Raw genomic sequence first — 19,463 nt, 5'->3', positions numbered from 1 at the left:
TCCCTGCGTTGGGCTTTGGGCGCCCTTTTTAAAAATAAACCAAAAACATTGTATTTACTCACTGTTTTTTCTCCTGAAGACTGGTCAGCAGATGCAGGGGTGCTCTTCAATCTTCTTCTCCCTTCTCCAATGGTTGCCCAAATGCTCCTCGGCTTCTTCACAAGGAAAGAGGGCGAGTGGAGCAGTGCATGCTGGAAGGGGAGGGGGCGTCGGGAAATAACTTTACTCACACTGTCAGTGACAGACAGTGCGACAACATGGGGGTGGAGCCAGCACATTGTTCGACGGAGGCGCCGCCGAAGTGAGATTATCACATGATCACTGACTGATGTCAGGGATCATGTGTGAGTGCGGCGGGCGGCCCAGGCGCGTCGACTTGAGAACTGCCACTGCAAAACAGCAGGTGCCACTCCGCCGTTGCACCTCTTCACCAAACTGCTGACTAGATTAGAAAATCTAGTCAGCGGTGCCCTGCAGGTCCCAGCGCCCTAGGCGACTGCCTAAGGTTGCCTAATGGGAGCGCCGGGCCTGATGGTTCTGATGTTCTTATTGTCATGATCTTGAATGAAGCTTATAAAGCTTTGATGTGTAGAAGCCGGCGCTGGCTGGGACTATATATTCCAGAGTCCTCGGCGGCCGGAAAGATATTGTGCAATCCCACCAGAGCTGACCTGGCAGTGTGCCAGTTACAATGGAGAGAGGAGGAATAACGGTTTTACTGGATACCAAGGTGAGAGGAGACAGACCTATGTGAGGATTGTAACTGAGACAGATCTGTGAGAAGAGAGATCTATATTAATGAGATTGTTCTATTAAGAGATGTATATGTAAAATGCTTTATTTATGGAGATCAGCATTGCCCCATGCCCCTCAAAGCTTCTCGATAGAAAATTGCCTACACTCGCCTCACACACTTTCTTACAGCAAACAACCTACTGGATTCTCTTCAGTCAGGCATTCGCTCTCAACACTCCACAGAGACTGCCCTGACCAAGGTTGTCAATGATTTGATCACAGCAAAAAGTAAAAACCATTACACTCTTCTAATTCTCCTGGATCTCTCTGCTGCATTTGACACTGTTGACCACTCTCTCCTCATACAAACGCTACAATCCCTAGGTCTTGAAGGCACTGTCCTATCCTGGTTCTCATCCTACCTATATAATCGCTCTTTCAGTGTTAATTTCTCTGGAACCAACTCTGCTCCGCTTCCTTTATCAGTTGGAGACCACAAGGCTCAGTCCTAGGTCCTCTGCTATTCTCTATCTACACCACTTCTCTTGGAAATCTAATAAGCTCCTTTGGATTTCAGTATTATCTCTTTGCGGATGATACACAAATCTATCTATCCTCTCCTGATCTCTCACCATCTGTGTTGTTACTGACTGTCTTTCTGCCATATCATCTTGGATGTCTCCTCACTAACTCAAACTCAATCTTTCAAAAACTGAATTTATAATATTCCCATCCAAAAACAGAAGTATCCTGCCTGACATTTCTATTTCTGTTGATAACATGACCATAAATCCCACCCCGCAAGCTCGCTGTCTAGGTGTGATCCTTGACTCACAACTATCATTTATTCCCCACATCAACTCTATATCTAAATCATGTTACATACATCTAAAAAACATTTTCAGAATACGCACATATCTGACACAAGACACCACAAAAACCTTAATTCATGTACTCATCATCTCCTGCATCGACTGTTGCAAATCCCTCCTTACTGGTCTTCCCAAAGTCAGACTTGAACCTTTACAATCTATTGTGCACGCAGCGGCTAGATTGATTTTCCTTGCAAACCAGTCTTCTTCTGCTGAGCCACTCTGTCAGTCTCTACATTGGCTGCCTGTATTTCAACAAATCCAATAAAAAAAATTCTACTAACATACAAGGCTATCAACAAAATTGCACCAAAATACATCTCCTCACTTGTCTCAAAATATCTCCCAACTCAACACCTCCGTTCTACACATGATCCACGTCTCTCTTCCACTCTCATCACATCCTCCCATTCTCGGTTACAGGACTTTTTTTGGGCTGCACCCACTTCATGGAATTCCCTCCCTCGCACAGTAAGACTTTCCTCTAGTCTTCAAACCTTCAAGCGTTCTCTGAAAACCCACCTCTTCAGACAAGCTTATAATATTCCTAAACCAGCATCTTAATCTCCCTAGGTTACCCTATTACCACCCTCTACACAGCTAACACAAGACAACAACCCTCTGACCAATATTGCTGTGTGACTGATAACACAGCCCACTCAATACTTTTTACCTTTGCATTCTAGCTGGTCTAATGTGAATTATGATGTAGCACATGCCCTTGTGTTTCAAACTCCCATTGTCCCATAGATTGTAAGCTTGTGAGCAGGGTTCTCTTACCTCTCTCTCTAGATGTATTGCCCAGTATTGTTTTATTCATGTTTGTTCCCAATTGCGCTACGGAATTTGCTGGCGCTATATAAATAAATGTTGATGATGATGATAGTTAGTTATGATTAGTTTATAAAGGGAATTTTGTAATCCATTAGAAATAGTTAGCATAATATCAGAATTACATAGATACTATAACATCCAAATGTATTCATATATCCATAGTGAGTCTATTACTCAACCTCATAAAAGTGTTTGTGATTTAAATTATTATTTATTCCCTAATTGTACATCTATTTAAATATATATTTGCAAAGTAAATATTTTTATATAAAAGAACAATCTTATTGTGTGTCATAGTTGTGCAAAGTGTGTGTGGTTATTGGGGGTCCCCAAGTCGTCCCTGGTGGTCATTACATCCATGTCCATACTAAGAAGACTTGGTGGGAGCACTGAGCACGAAGAAGTAAGTGACGATGACTTTACATGTACAGCTCTTAGCAATGAGGTTTTTTTTGCCGGTTGTCAAATACCCATTATGTCAGCTAACTGGTAGGTTGTCAGAGAAATAAACAGCGGCTAAGTGACATTGCAGAACAGTAAGAGGGAATGTCGGTCAGTAAGAGGGAATACAGGTCAGTAAGAGGATATTACAGGTCAGTAAGAGGGAATACAGGTCAGTAAGAGGGAATGCAGGTCAGTAAGAGTTAATGTAGGTCAGTAAGAGTGAATACAGGTAAGTAAGATGATAAATGTTGCATTAATAAGAAAAATATAGAGCATTTGGTAAAAATTATATAAATCTAAAGGTAAATCAAATCAAAAACAAAAGAAAACATCAGAAACAACAAACTTTCTATGAAATAATGAACTGTTTTCACCACATAAGAAAGCACAACACATTATATTGCAAAAACATGTAAATTGCACTTCCCTAAAAAGCTGAGTTACAGATATAAATACAGCTGGGAGCATGTTCTACTGCAGAGTTATCACTTAATGTTCTATCAAGATATCAGGAGGTAAGAAAAAAACTAGTCTGACATTTTCTCCATAACAACACTTGTAAATATATTATTATTATAATAATAATAATAATAATAATAATAATAATAATAATAATAATAATAATAATAATATTTGAAAAGGAACCTGTTCAAGTTGGATTGCTAATATTATTGTTGTATGTTTTGTGCTTTGTAGCATCATATTATTTCTATCTGTTAGTAATATCACTGCTAGCTGTTATATACCTACAGTAATACATCTGCTATCTTCCTTATATGGTTTTAGTTTTGTCATTCTTTTACCACTTAAAAAGTCATAGTCATGCAATATGTTATTAACTATAGTAGTTTAAATACACAAAATTGGTGCTGAACTGCGCTTCCTAAGATTAGATTCAGTGTTGTTGCCGATTCAATTCTCCTGGTAAAGTGCAGATAACGGTGAACGTTTCCCAGGAGCAATAAGATAGAGTTTGGTTGTATATAAGCGAAGAGTAATTTGTCTGATATGTATATACCAGTGCGTCTATGACAATGATCATAAGATCAACACAGTTACACTTCATAGAGGGATATACACTTTTGCATCATTCGACAGAGACAGTTATTATCAGAGTTAGAGCAGTGAGAATTGTAGATATTGAAGCTCATCTATATTATTATATCGTAAATAAAATAAACTAAGCTGGTAAACACAAAATGCAATTCTGGCCAGAAGAAATATATACAACCACAGACTTACACAAGACCGGATTAGATATCTATATAATGTAATACACAGATAGTCAGGGATGCATAGATGGTATTTCAATAGTCTGTCATTGAACCGTATAACAATCTTAGTCCAAATGATACAAACCAGTGTGTTCCATAGAGCCCTCTGCAGTCCCATTTGGGTAGTGCAGGGGACTTTTTGGAACACAAATTTACACAAGATACTGATGTTATGTAAACCTGTGGTTGTATAGATTGCTTCTGGCCAGAATTGCATTTTGTGCTTACCAGCTTAGTTTATTTTATATATGGTATATACAATACATTGATTTTTTTCTATATCCATCATTTTCACATTGTGCATGGAAACATTTACCTGTATAATATAGATGAGTTTCAATATCTAAAGGTCTGGCTGCTCTAACTCTTATAAAAACTGTCTTTATCGCATGATACAAAACTCTATATCCATCTATGAAGCGTAACTGTGATGATCTTACTGTCAGTGTCATATACACACTGGTATATAAAAACACTTTATTTTTACTTTAGATTCATGTGATCAGCACAGGAAAACTATTTCTTCAGAGTAGACTTGCCTCCTTGCACAATCACTCATGTTATAAAGGGGAACGTGTACTCTAATTAGAACTTGATTTTAACTGACAGAGCATCTGTGTTTTATATTACAGAAACAAGCAAAAATTGTGGCTTTTCTAAGCGCTCTCGTACACAGCTGCCCTAATATAACCACTTCTCTTTATAAAAACAATATCAATATAGCAATGTGTATATTTCGGGCGCATATAAGTTTAAAAACTCTCTTGTAATGATGCATCAAAAATCATTAATTATAGAATATCTCAGTCCAATTCAATTTATACAAAAAGTCCTCCTATAATGTATCTCCGGCTCGGTAGTGTCCAGGTATCTCCACCAGGACATTATGTGTCCAGGTGAACACATAGGGGTATATTTACTAAACTGCGGGTTTGAAAAAGTGGAGATGTTGCCTATAGCAACCAATCAGATTCTAGCTGTCATTTTGTAGAATGTACTAAATAAATGATAACTAGAATCTGATTGGTTGCTATAGCCAACATTTCCACTTTTTCAAACCTGCAGTTTAGTAAATCTAGCCCATAGTGTTTTACGGAGGAGCCTCACACCCACCCGTGGTTTGCAGACGTAATTTGGCGCTTACCGAGCCGGAGATACATCTTAACTGTTTTACAACGCTGACAGTGCTCAGGAAACTCAGTAGGAGTGAACTTGCTACGTACACAATAGGATTCATTTTTTATTATCATTTTTATATGTATGCTATTGATCATTGTACGAAGCGTTGAAATATTTTTGGAGATAACACACTATGCGCTCGATATACATATTTTTATCTTTCATATATGATATATACAAAATTGAGCACATATCGGAGAATCAAGAACCAATTTTTCTTTTTTTTTTTATATATCTGTGGAAAATATTGGAGAAACTTCCTGCAAGTTCCAACCTATATATAGACAGGACATTGGGAATATTGAGGATTCCAATCCGATATTTCAAGACTTTACACAATATAGGAGAACTTTTTGTATAGATTGAATTGGAATAAGATATTCTATAATTAATGATTTTTGATGCATCATTTCAAGAGAGTTTTTTAACTTCTATGCGCCCGAAATATACACATTGCTATATTGATATTGTGTTTTATATTATGTGGGAGAAAGACAATTTATGGAAGCGAACATATTGCTAAATATTCAGAAAAGGAGAGAACAATCAGTTGAACAATGGTATATTTTAAATAATATTTTGTGACGTTAGAAAGTAAAATGTTTAAACTTATTTTATGGCATAGTTTTATTAGTTAGGATGTTGGTTTAAATAGAGCAGGGTAAGCAACCTGTGGCTCTTTTAACTGTTGTGGAACTATAAGTCCCAGTTGGCCCAGCCTGGAGAGCCAAATGTTTCCTGAACCTGGTCCAGACTGTACAGTGCTGTGATTTTTAGTTCTACCAATTATGTGTAAGAAGTGTATACACAATGAGGCATTATGAAAACAAAACGGTAGCGAATGAGCCCAGTTCCAGTATTACCCAGCTCAAAGATATTTTATAACCTCACAATGAAAAATAAAGTCAATTTTTTTGCCTTGCACCACAAAACAAGGTACATTGGTGAGACTACTATATACTTGGCAAGCAACAGTCTAACTCCAACCTGCCCTGTGCACAGGCTGTTGCAGACTTCTGTTTTTCCGTAATTGCAGCCATCTTGCTCTGTACCCACGCATTTTGGTGGATATCTATGCGCACAGTGCCACCAACGCAGATAGTCTATTGTGCCTTGGCCATTTCACACTTTATAAATGTTCTGCAAGCAGTAACCTTGGTTGGGCAGTGAGTGAAAGTCACATTAAAATAAATGAAAGTGGTAGTAAGCAGAAAGTAATGTTTTTATTCTGTCCATCATGTCCATTTCATGGGATCCCACAAAAAGGTTGCACCGAATGTTTTATGGGGACTGTTCTTAAAGCAGAATGTGGGTACGCTACTCGTTATTGTCTGGAAGACAAAGGAGAATTTTTGTGCAAAATCAAATATGCTGCACACTGGTGAATTTTCTGGATAACCACTGATGTAAAGTTTAACATATAGAAGATTATCTGTATTACACAAAAAAGCACAATGTACTTTTACAGAAAACATTCACACATTAGGTGTTATAAACATATTTCTTTATACTAATCTCTTAGATTGAGGACCTAAAACCCAGGAGATTACTTCAGATCTCTCAGAATGGCTGAAAAACAAGGTAAGTGTTTTTTTTTATAAAGAACAATGAGGCATTATATGCATTAGGTCTGAAAACTTGACATGGGTGAGCACCATAGAATAATCTTGAAAGGGTGTGCAAAGGGGGGGTGGGGTGGACATCACCCAAAACACCCTAAAGAAGTGGCCCAACAACACCCCACCACCAAAATCACTTAGAGTTCTGTTTGCCTGTGGGTGGCAAAGCAACAACGATCATCATCCTCATCCTCATCATCAACATTTATTTATATAGCACCAACATATTCCGTAGCGCTTTACAATTGGGGATGGTCAGACAACAGTGATTACACACTGCTTCATGTTCTCCCATCATCTCCTGCTACCAATTTTGCAGAACCTTAGTTGGTCACTTTACCCCACCCCATATGTACAGTGCTACTGCTGAAAAATGCAGGATTTATAGAGGGGAGTTTCTAGATAACAAAGCAAAAAATATGCTGTAATAAGCCTGCAACAAACACTTTTCTGTAGTTAATAGTTTTACTACAAATAATAATTGTAACAATTAAAATGTTGCTTATTCATAAGGTACAATGTATAGATGGATGCACATCAAGAGAGGCTCAGGGCCTGAGTCATTAAGGAAAGTAAGGCAAAAAAGGAGCAAATGTTCTCCGGAACAAACCATGGTACAATGCAAGGGGTACAAATTAGTTTATTATTTTGCACATACGATAAATACCGACTACTTTTTCTTCTAGCACACAAATACTTGATAGCTTTATTTTGACACTGAAATTTAAAGTGGATCTAGGACATGCACTACCCCCAACTATTAATCTGTCACTACATTTTAAATTGACCTCCCCCTCCAATGCAACATGGTTTTGCCCAGGAGCAAAGTTACTCCTTTTTTATGCCTTGTTCTCGATAAAGACTCAGGTCATCAGAGCATATCTTGATCTGGAGTAAAGATACAGAAGTTATGATCTTGATGAAGATTACAATTGTATATTTAGTATTTAAGAAAAGAATAATAAGATAAATATATATATATATTTTTAAATGTCATGGCCTCCCTATAATAAGTAAACATGACATGTGCTACAGCCTTGATTTGCTAGCACTAAAGCCAGGGACAATGAGTATGGCCAGACTAGACCTATCCCACTACACCAGGGAGACCTGCAGTGTGGGGTCCCCTTGTGCTAATGTGAAACCAGCCCAAAACTGGGCAGCACATGGTGGAATTCCCTTGGGAAATCAGGACTACAAAAATATACAGCACTGAGGGCAAATCAGACCACTGCTGAATAGCACTAGAGTTATGGGGTGGGGCACGGAATAATGGCTGGCATTATTCCGACAATACTTACCCCGACGCACCGACCCCAAATGGTTACTTCACGACTAGGCTCCAGGACGACTGGTGTGACCGCCGACTGGGATTGCGACCAATGAAGAATCCGGACACTCTGCATGACGTCACTGGCGACCGCGACGCTCTTCTCCTTGCTGTTAAGGTGGAAATTTACGTATGTGGCCATAGACAATGTACTTTGCTTAGCGTTGTACATTGTCTATGGGAGCATACTTATATTTCCACCTTAACAGCAAGGAGAAGAGCGTCGCGGTCTACAGTGTCCAGATTCTTCATTCGTGGCGATTCCTGGCAGTCGGCGGTCACAGCAGTCACCCTGGAGCCAGGTCGTGAAGTAGCCGTTCGGGGTCGCCACGTCGGGGTAAGTATTGGTCAGGGTAGTCAGCATCGATATGCTGACCACCACCGGAGTTATGTCCCGTTGGACATTAATTGTGAGGGTAATAGTAAATTGTAAAAAATACAGCAGGTAATATTGTACGTCCTAGCAAGACCTGACAGCCATTGAGTACTTATGAATGAAGGTGCTTGAAGAACTACAAGCATCGCCATGTCCATTGCGGCCACAGCATGCTTGAGGCTGTTAAACTACAAGTGTGAGCATGCTCTGGGCGACAAGGAACAGGTCACAGATATATGTAAGAGAGCATGAGAAAGAGAATTTTGAAATGAGATTTTAGTGCTTAGTAGATGAGGTGTGAGGTATTCTGGAGGAACTGGGTAGTAACCGAAGGGATTTGCAGAGTGGTGCAGTACATGTGGAGCGGTGAGAGAGGAAGATCAGTTTTGCTGCACCATTTAAGATGGATTGAAGCAGGGATAGATGGGTGATGGGAATGCCAGATAGGTGGAGGTTGTGAGAATTAAGTGGGAAATGATAAGAGAATGTATAAGACTTTTGGTTACATCTTGGGTTAGTGAAGGGCATATTCTGGAAGTATTTTGAAGGCGGGGAGGACACAGGACTGGCAGAGAAACAGGATATATGGAATAAAGCATGTAGTCAAGTGTGATATCAAGGTAGCAAATTTTGGGAGACTTAAGAAATTGTGGTGTTATTGACAGTGAGGGACTCTGAGAGCAGGGAAGATCATAAACTCTGTTTTGGACTGTGTTAAACCTTAGATAGTGTTGGGACATTCATGTGAAGCTAGCAGGGAGACAGTTGATCAGACAAGATAGTAAGATAGTAGAAAATGGAAGAGGTCAGAGGAGGAGAGGTAGATACGTGTGTCATTGGTGTAGAGGTGGTACTGGAGACAGAATGAGTAAATTAGTTCACTAAGAAAATAAGTGTACATTGAGAATAGCATAAGGCCAAAATCAGAACCTTCTGTGGCCCCAAAAGATGTTTGTAGAGGAGGTGAGGCTGTGCTAAAGGTAGATACACTATAGGAGTGGATTGATAGATATAGAGAGTGAGCCAAGAAGGAACTCTGTCACAAAAGCCAATTGAGTGAAAGGTGTGCAGGAGGTGTGTGATCAACAATGTCAATTGCAGCAGAGATGTCCATGAGGATGAATAAGTGACTATTAGACTTTGCTGTTAGCAGATTATTGATCAATTATGTGAGTGCAATCTCAGAGGCATGTTGGGGCAAAAGCCCAACTGCAGAGAGTTGAGAAAGGAGTGAGGGGAGAGAGTTGTACACAAGTAACTCAGGCAGTTAGGTTAAAGGGAAGTGTCTTTAGAATTGGTGAGATAAGCACCTGTTTAAAGGATGATGGTAATGGATCAGTGGAGAAATGTTAAAGAGGTGAGCTAGAGGTGGGCATGCTGTGAGGGAGAGGGAGTGTAGAGGTTGGGAATAAGGAAATATGGGGAGATGATGCGTAGATACTTTGTGCTAGGTTACTCTAGAGAATAAAATCAGGGTGGATTGGGGGAGTGCATGAGAATGTGGGTAGGGTGTGTAGAATTTGGCGCCAGGAAATATATGTTGCTAAATTATGTCGATTTTCTCTATGAAGTAGGTGGAGAAATCATGTTTGTGGGGGAAGAATTGGGAGGAGGTACAGGTGGGTAGAGAAGAAAATTGAAGGTGGCAAAGAGATGTCAGGGGTAGGAAGACTTGGTGAATATTACAGAAGTGAAGTATGTTTGTTTGGCAAGTGAAAGGGTAGTGTTGTAAGATGAAAGGATGGATTCATAATGTCCCTTTAATACTGAATTAGGACATTAGGACACACCAATGAGAAATATTTTAAGGAGTGGGTCTAAAAGTCATAGCAATTAGTGCTTTGATGTGACAATGTTACAGGCATTTATAATTCTCTGTTGGACCACAATCTTGTCTATAATTGCAGAAACTATAATCAGCACACAGGTGCTTTCAAAATAAGGAAATTAGAATATTTGAGGAAGAAATGAAGAAATGAGAGTATTCGGCTTTCACTGCTTCTGATGACAAACTAGGTTTGTGCAACATTAAATATTCTGTACCACCTCATAGGTACTGATGCAATTTGTTTTGATGTTCAATTTTAAGTCCACCATCATTTTGTTAAACCGTCTATTTTTTTGACTGCACATTTCTGTTCTGTAAAGATGTTGGGGGGAGTCAGGATAATTTTCTTAACCATATCTAAAGATAAAATCCACACAAAAATAGTTATAATAGAAATATAACAATTATCATTTTCTCATTTTCTCCAGGCAGAGAAAAACCTCTTCAGGACTTTATGTTCAAACTGGGACTTGAAGATTTTATAAACTCAAAACTTACACTTAAGAAAGTTCTATATATCGGGCCAAACACTTGCAGAAAGATTGAACCTCAGCCTTTAAAGAATGTTCCCTGGTATTTCCTACAAAAACTCATGACTTTGAATGGAACTGCACGGAGCATAAATCCAAAAGACACAGAAGTGAATGAGGATAACCAAGAATTTAATATAGATGACTTATTTGAAGATAATGTTGAGATAGCAAATGCTATCAACCCTCTGGATGTTGTGTGCGCTCTCCTGCACTGTTCAGATCATTTTCTTCAACAGGAGATTATGTCAAAAATGTCCATGTGCCAATTTGCTGTCCCTCTGCTGCTCCCTGCTGGTGATGGTCTAGAATGCACCTTCCTGTTGTGGGCAATGAGAGATATTGTGAAAAGATGGAGACCACACGTCTTAGCAGAAAGGAAAGGGTTTGTAGAAAAATGTTTGGTGAATATTCCAATACCAATATTTTCTTTTGTGAGGTTGGGGGTATATAATTTATCCAAATCTAAAATCCTCAATCAAGTTCTCAGCCATGATGAACAGCAACATGACTATTTCGTACATGGGAACATGATTGGTGGGAATGTGAGAAGAGTCATCTCTGATGGATTAGTGGAAATAATCTGGTACTTTCCAGCTGGTGGAGCCTCTGATCTCTTCCCTGATCCTGTTGCTGTTACTAACCTACGGGGAGATCTACAGTGTTACAGGAAACAATTCTGTTTTCTTACAAAAGTCTCATCAACAGTGTTTGTATTTATTGACAATATAGATGAGGACAGCAAATGTTTCAAAGATATTCAAGTTTCAAATTTAAATTACTTTTTCATTATCACCCTGCCCTCATCCAATATTATAAAAGGAACGTTCAAGACATTTCTGGAAGACTTATCACACTCCGACAACAATAACTATCTTTTCATCATAAGTAAAAACAATAGGTTTGATGCAGAGAAAACAACTATTGAATATCTTTCAAAATTATTTCCAAGTTTAAATAGAAGACTTATAGCACTGAATCCAAGAGCACCTCAAGACAGACTGATTGCAAAGAAACTGCAATTATTAATAGGAGAGAAAATCAAATCAAACAGAAATGAAGATAACCTTGATGAAATATCACATGTGGCTGACGGAATTGGTATAGATGTAGATGAGAATTCGGAGGTGTGCAGGAAGACAAGAACACTTGCCCATGAGATCACTAAATCTATAAAGGATGTGACAGATTATAAGAAACATACAATGAAACTACAGGGAGATCTCTGGTCACAATTAGCAAGAAATGAGAAAGAAATGTGCCGAATGAGGAGACAAGGTAACAAGAGTGGACAGGATTACAGGTCCCAAATATTTAAGACAATTTCAGACCTACGCAGACAGCAGAGTCAGCAGATTCTTCCTGATGGTATCAAGAAATTTCAGAGCGCACTGACTGACCTGTCTCAGAGTGAGAGACCTTACTTCCTGAAGTGGATGAAGTTCTATCTTGATCAATTATCCAGAAAGAATATGTCACAAATACAGACTCAGCCACCTGAAGTAAAAGGGTACGGTCAAATAATATCTGAAAGCAATTTAGGAATTGAACATTTTCTACGTGAGCTGGAACAGTTTTATGAGGCTGAATGTTTTATGTTTAAAAATGGAGAAATTAATATAAATCAGAAACGATTCAGTAATCTCCCAGGGATAGCTGCTGATCTCCTGCTGGATGGGTTCCCATTGGAGCTGATTGATGGAGACGTCTCCAACATCCCCCTGCAGTGGATAACTGATGTCCTTAATGAGTTGGACAAAAAGATGAGAGAACACTGCAGGATGAGAGTAATAACTGTGCTGGGAGTGCAGAGTACGGGGAAATCCACCCTTCTGAACACCATGTTTGGTTTACAGTTCCCTGTGGCCAGTGGACGATGCACACGAGGAGCCTTCATGACTCTTATTAAAGTGGAGAAGACCTTCCAGGAGGAGCTGGGCTGTGACTTTATTCTGGTGATTGACACTGAAGGGTTGAAAGCTCCTGAGTTGGCTTCCTTGGATGATAGTTCAGAGCATGACAATGAGCTGGCGACACTAGTGGTCGGGTTAAGTGATATCACCATAATAAATGTGTCAATGGAAAATACCTCAGAAATGAAAGAAATCTTGCAGATTGTGGTCCACGCATTTCTGAGAATGAAACAAGTAGGGAAGAAACCTAACTGTCAATTTGTACATCAAAATGTGAGTGATGTGTCCGCTCATGAACACAATCTAAGGGAAAAAAAGCTACTTCTGGAACAACTGGATGAAATGACAACTGTAGCAGCAAATATGGAGGGTTACACTGATGTCACAAAGTTCTCTGATATCATTGAATATGATATTGAAAAACACAATTGGTATATTCCTGGCTTGTGGCACGGTGTTCCACCCATGGCTTCAATTTGCACAGGATACAGTGATAAAATATTTGAACTTAAAATACATTTGTTGGACTTTCTAAAACAAAAACCACATTCTGACTCTTGTAACATTAAAGAATTTATTGAATGGATAAAGAGTTTGTGGAATGCTGTGAAACATGAAAAATTCATCTTTAGTTTCAGGAGCAGCCTTGTAGCTGATGCCTATAATAAGCTGTGTATAGAATACTCAGATCTGGAGTGGAATTTCAGGAAAAAGGTGCACAGCTGGATGACCGAGACAGAGAATCAGATAAGAAATCAGTTATCTACTAAAGAAAAAACAGAGATTTGGATGGGTATAAAAAAGGGAATAAATGAAGTTCTACAGGTAGAAGTACAGATAATGGAACAGTCCCTGGAAACATATTTTGAAAGTGAAAACAAACAGGTGAAGTTGGTACAAAATTACAAAGAGGAGTTTATGAGGAGTGTGTTACAGCTAAGAAAAGAACTTGAATATCATCTAGTTGACAAATGCAGGGAAGTTATCATCATCCAAAAAGAAAGAAAGAAAATTAGAGATATACAAGGAGGTTATCAGAAGATCATTGAGGACCAAGTCGAAATACTCCTGAATAATTCCAGAGATAAACACTATAAGCTGGATGACAAGGAGCTGGAGTCGGAGTTTGAGACTATGTGGAACAAAACATTACAATCATTTAACTTAGGCAGTTTAGAGAAACTCAACATCAGTCAATTAATGCTGGAACATCTAAGGAAAGACATGCAAAATAAAGCAGGACATGTAAATGACAAACTTACTAAACTAGAAGGATTAGAAAAATATAAGGATCGAGAATTTAAAATGAAGACTAAACACCTTGAAGGGAAAACATTCACAGTCAACAAAAAGAGATTTGAGCCAGAATTCTGGAATGGTGCAACTTCTGTAGCTGTCACTATTATGGATCGATGTCATTGTTATGTTAAAAAAAAGATTACCACAAAAGAGAATTATAGTAAAATATTTTGTCAGCATTTACTGGATATTACCAATAAATGTTATACTGAGAATATGCAAAAATTTGAGCTTAAACAATTTTTTGAGCTGGATGTAAAACTTCTAGTATTAGGGAAGGCGGCACCAATGTTCCAGAAGATGCATGATGACTTCATCCAACAAAATGATACTAAACAATGTCTTGAAAAATTAAAGCCTGATTACTTGAATACCTTTAAAAGAGTATGTCAAGAAAAGGACGACTGCAAAATCAGAGCTCAGAGATTCTGTGAAATGTGTCTGAAACCAGCGCTATCTGGATATGTTTATTCAAATCTTGGTAAAGACATTGTAGATGATATATTGATGAGTGACAACTCCAAAAAGTATGGAAGTAGAATGTTCTTCCAATCTGCTTTGCTTACAGACTTACTGACAGAGAAGACATTTGATGAATATGTGCAGTATTGTCTTCATTATGAGATCTTTGTCAAAAATTGGATAACAAAACACACAACAGTGAGGTACAACCAACCTGAGAGTTTGAAAAACTTGATATCAGCCAACCTAACAGCGATTACAAACAAAGTCAAACAAGTTCTCGAAGATCAATCCCTTCTACAACATACAGAACTGTCACACAGCCTGGACGCATTTTGTGAGAACCTACAGAGAGATTTAGTGATGTCACAGAATGACATGAATGTGGTCATGTTTCAAAACACAACAAATGTTCTCCAGTTCTTCCAATATGTTAAGCCATTACTAGATGATCTTAAAGAAGAAATACAAAACAAGTTAAATTCTGAAAATATTGAATCTGTCCTCTCCAGGGTTGTTGTAAAGCCCCATGAAGAGCTCTTTAAGAAAGTGTTTGGATGTGGAGAACTCTGTCCATTCTGTAAAGTCCCCTGTGAGGCTGGAGGCACCGACCATAAGGAGCACTTTGCATCTATTCATCGCCCACAAGGATTAGGGGGTTATAGAAACAAATACACAAAGATTCTGTGTCATGAGCTGTGTTCCACAGAAGTTGTGGGTAATGCAACTTTTGAATGTAAGGACACAGATGAGAAACCACATCCTTACAACAAGTATCAGACCATTTACCCAGACTGGAAAATTCAGCCTGATCCGAGCATTGAGGCTTCTATATACTGGAAATATATTTTCAAGACATATAATAATGAGTTTGCAAAAGCTTATAGTGCTAAACCAGCTAATTTACCTGAAGACTGGAGCAAAATAACATTAGAGCAAGCACTTCAAAGCCTAGAAAAACATTAATATCATATAAAGCATAATATGTAGATAACATTACTTTACTGATCTATGATACTTATTCCTCCTCCCCACTATCATGTTTATACTTACCATGTGAAATAGAGCACGTCCCCCCAGTACTATTACAGTGATTATATGATAACATCCTCCGATCCAAATAAAAATCCAGGAATTCTCACAATATCATTCTGACAATTGTAGAGCAAATGTGTATATTCCATCCATACACTTATACTCACTATATAACTTTCCTCCCCTCATCCTATACTGTTATACTAACCATGTGAGGAGTTTGTATGTTCGCCCTGTGTTTGCGTGGGTTTCCTTTGGATGCGCTGGTTTCCTCCCACACTCCAAAAACATAACGGTAAGTTAATTGGCTGCTAACAAATTAACCCTAGTCTGTGTGTCTGTCTGTCTGTCTGTGTGTTTCTGTCTGTGTCTGTCTGTCTGTGTCTGTCTGTGTCTGTCCGTCTGTAGTGCAGAGAAAAATTTTTTCCTCCAATCAACAGCCAGCTTTTATATTCAACCTCTGGGTATAATCTCAGTAGCTCTGGAGAGGCCGGTTATTGCTAAAGATATCCCGTAGAGGTCTCGACTATAAGTTAGTACCGGGATCCTGCTGGAGTATTAGTTACAGGTAAAGTATTACTTCACGGGAGACAAAGGGTGTCATGCAAAATATATTATCACAGAAGTATAATTATAAGTCCAAACTTCAGTACAGAACATACTATTGATGTCAAGAAAGATCAATGCACAGTTTAACACATTATTTTATGGAACAAATTATCTTACAATAGTATAAAGATGTGAAAATTTGCCCATAACTAAATATGTAAGTTGCTAATTCTACCATGGATATGTATGAGACAGACATCTATGTCCCTCTATGGCAAAATTTCACATTTTTATCAGATATGCTGCATTGAACAAATCCTTGTTTTTTTTATGGAATAAATAACATAACACATACTGTCCAAAATGTCAGAAAAGCAAACTGGAATTACTGAATTTTTAATAAAATAATGATTTTAGATAATGCTTACATACTGCATACAGAACAGAAGTTCAAGGCAAGCAAGGACTCATAGCATGAGGACCGGTGTGTAGGGCACAATCTTCTCAATGTGAGGAAGAAGTCACTAGTAAATGACAAAATGTTATCACATTGTTGTATGTTTTCCCATCATCATCATCATCACCATTTACTTATATAGCGCCACTGATTCCGCAGCGCTGTACAGAGAACTCATTCACATCAGTCCCTGTCCCATTGGAGCTTACAGTCTAAATTCCCTAACATACACACACAGAAGGTAAACACATTCTGTGTAACATCAAATGCTTGACATGCCTTTAATTAATAGCAACACCATCTTTTAATACCAAATTGAGGTTATGAAATGCACAAAAAATATAGAGAGCAAATTTGAGTCTCAACTCCAGAGTAGATACCACTTATTGTCACAGGACCATCCTACCCCTGACCACACCTGTCCATTTTTAGGCATTTGCTGGCAAAAATATCCTTTTATAGACCTGCAGCACCCTGGGAGAGAGAGTGGAAACTCAGAAACATGTAATTTATAAATCATTATATTAACACAAGTTGATCTCAGGTTCTTATCTCTATCATCAGATACATAACCTGACTCAAGTAATCTATAATTGATATGTTGTATCCAAAATCACAGAATAAATCAGTGCCTGTTATATTTCTGTAACCGTTTCATTCTGTGCTTGTTTTATTTATGTGACCGTTTCATTCTGTGCCTCCTTTTATTTCTGTGACCGTTGTATTCTGTGCTTGTTTTATTTCTGTGACCATTGCATTCTGTGACTGATTTATTTCTGTGACTGTTGCATTCTGTGCTCGTTTTATTTCTGTGACCGTTGCATTCTGTGCTTGTTTTATTTCTGTGACCGTTGCATTCTGTGCCTCCTTTTATTTCTGTGACCATTGCTTTCTGTGTCTGTTTTATTTCTGTGACCATTGCTTTCTGTGTCTGCTTTATTTCTGTGACCATTGCATTCTGTGCTTGTTTTATTTCTGTGACCGTTGTATTCTGTGCCTCCTTTTATTTCTGTGACCATTGCTTTCTGTGTCTGTTTTATTTCTGTGACCATTGCATTCTGTGTCTGTTTTATTTCTGTGACCGTTGCATTCTGTGCTTGTTTTATTTCTGTGACTGTTGCATTCTGTGCTTGTTTTATTTCTGTGACCGTTGCATTCTGTGCTTGTTTTATTTCTGTGACCTTTATATTCTGTACCTTTTTTATTTCTGTGACCTTTGCATTCTGTGCTTGTTTTATTTCTGTGACCTTTACATTCTGTACCTTTTTTATTTCTGTGACCATTGCATTCTGTGCCTGTTTTGAACGAATTTGTATTTAATTTGGACTAATATTTTAAAGGACCATAGCATTTTCTTTCAGAAAAGGATCATAATCACAAAGCAGTTTTAAAATGGAGAGAAAATTGTGATAGCTAATTGCTCTAGGTAACCACTAATTGCTAGGTTAACCAATGACATAGTTAATATTAAATTAATAATTATTTAAAGAACCATTCTCCCCAAAATATTTTTGTCAGACTTCACGTTTTCGAACTTTTGCATATGAAGGGATGAAACCTTGGTTTTAATGACGCTCAAACAACCAACATGGTCAGAGTGCACAGCATGTAGTTTGGGGGAGTAGCACGGCCAGATAACTATTAGTTTGAGTTCTGTTATCATAAATCTCTCATATAATGTGCTGGAAAATATTTTTACTTTGTGGTCACTATATCTGGGCAATGGTTGTGCATGGGCCATTATAAACTACTTTACATATGTGTCAGTAATTGTAGCAGGGTAATAAGTTCCATAATTCTTATAAGTAGTGTCACAATCTGGAATACTGATGAAGCACTCAGAAAGCAGTAGGTGTGGAAATGGCAAAGTTCTTTTATTCTTCCGTAATCCAATGCATGAGTCTTAGTTCTAGGACAGAGCAAGACTGCCTCTTTATTCAATGTACAGAGATTATATACATAAAAATCCACCCCTCCTAACAGACGTCACTAATCATATCACATACTTTGAAATAATACACTACAATTGTAAAGAAATCAATTATAAATGCTTTTGACAGATATTTCATCAAACAGAAAACCTATATACTTAGGTCAAGGGGCATATGTGACCTTTTACATACCTAAGGCTTATGCCTACCTAAAACATCTGGTATCTATTTGAACATCCTATATACAATGAGGCCCCTATTCATTCTAAGACACATAGAAAGAATTTAACCCTTGCACAGAATACATAGAAATACAGACAGTTCAACTATTCTATCTGAACACATATATTACATTAATAATAATGTATTCGACTTATATTTGTACCATAATTTACTCTATTACATGCCTCCCTTTTGTGAATGCAGTTCACACACTATAACCTTTAACTAGAAAAACATTTTAAATACAAACAAATTCTAAAACAAAGTGAAAAGGACAGTAACATCCCCTACTTTACAAATATATAAAAACCTAACTATCAAGAGGGAAATGTTCATTTAAGTTGTGGCCCAAATATCCTATTTTCCTTGATATTTTCCAATGCAGTTGAGACTTTCCCTTGTGATTCTGAGACAACATTAATTTGTAAAGCATTTTTCCAACCCTGCACAACTTTCCTAACATGCCTGGAACACATTTTAAAAGTAGATAAATTAATTCATATATTATTAAAAAAATAATAAAATATTTTCCTAATGTCCAGAATAAACCTTTCCATCATCCTGACCCTCCTGA

The 19,463-nt window shown here is 37.9% G+C and overlaps 1 protein-coding gene across 1 annotated transcript; it reads left to right on the top strand.

Annotated features, from left to right (window-relative positions):
- The first annotated feature begins 3,353 nt into the window (after nt 1–3,353).
- LOC142097196 (up-regulator of cell proliferation-like) lies at nt 3,354–17,380 on the top strand. Its single transcript, XM_075178844.1, has 3 exons — nt 3,354–3,400; nt 6,861–6,919; nt 10,920–17,380. The coding sequence occupies exons 2-3, from the start codon at nt 6,904–6,906 to the stop codon at nt 15,659–15,661; spliced, it is 4,758 nt and encodes a 1,585-aa protein (XP_075034945.1). The 5' UTR covers nt 3,354–3,400; nt 6,861–6,903; the 3' UTR covers nt 15,662–17,380.
- The last annotated feature ends 2,083 nt before the right edge of the window (nt 17,381–19,463 follow it).

The sequence above is a fragment of the Mixophyes fleayi genome, chromosome 7 (genome assembly GCF_038048845.1).
Source record: "Mixophyes fleayi isolate aMixFle1 chromosome 7, aMixFle1.hap1, whole genome shotgun sequence".
Lineage (NCBI taxonomy): Eukaryota > Metazoa > Chordata > Amphibia > Anura > Limnodynastidae > Mixophyes > Mixophyes fleayi.
Note: the sequence above shows the minus strand (reverse complement) of the source record. Positions and strands in the feature narration are given on the sequence as shown.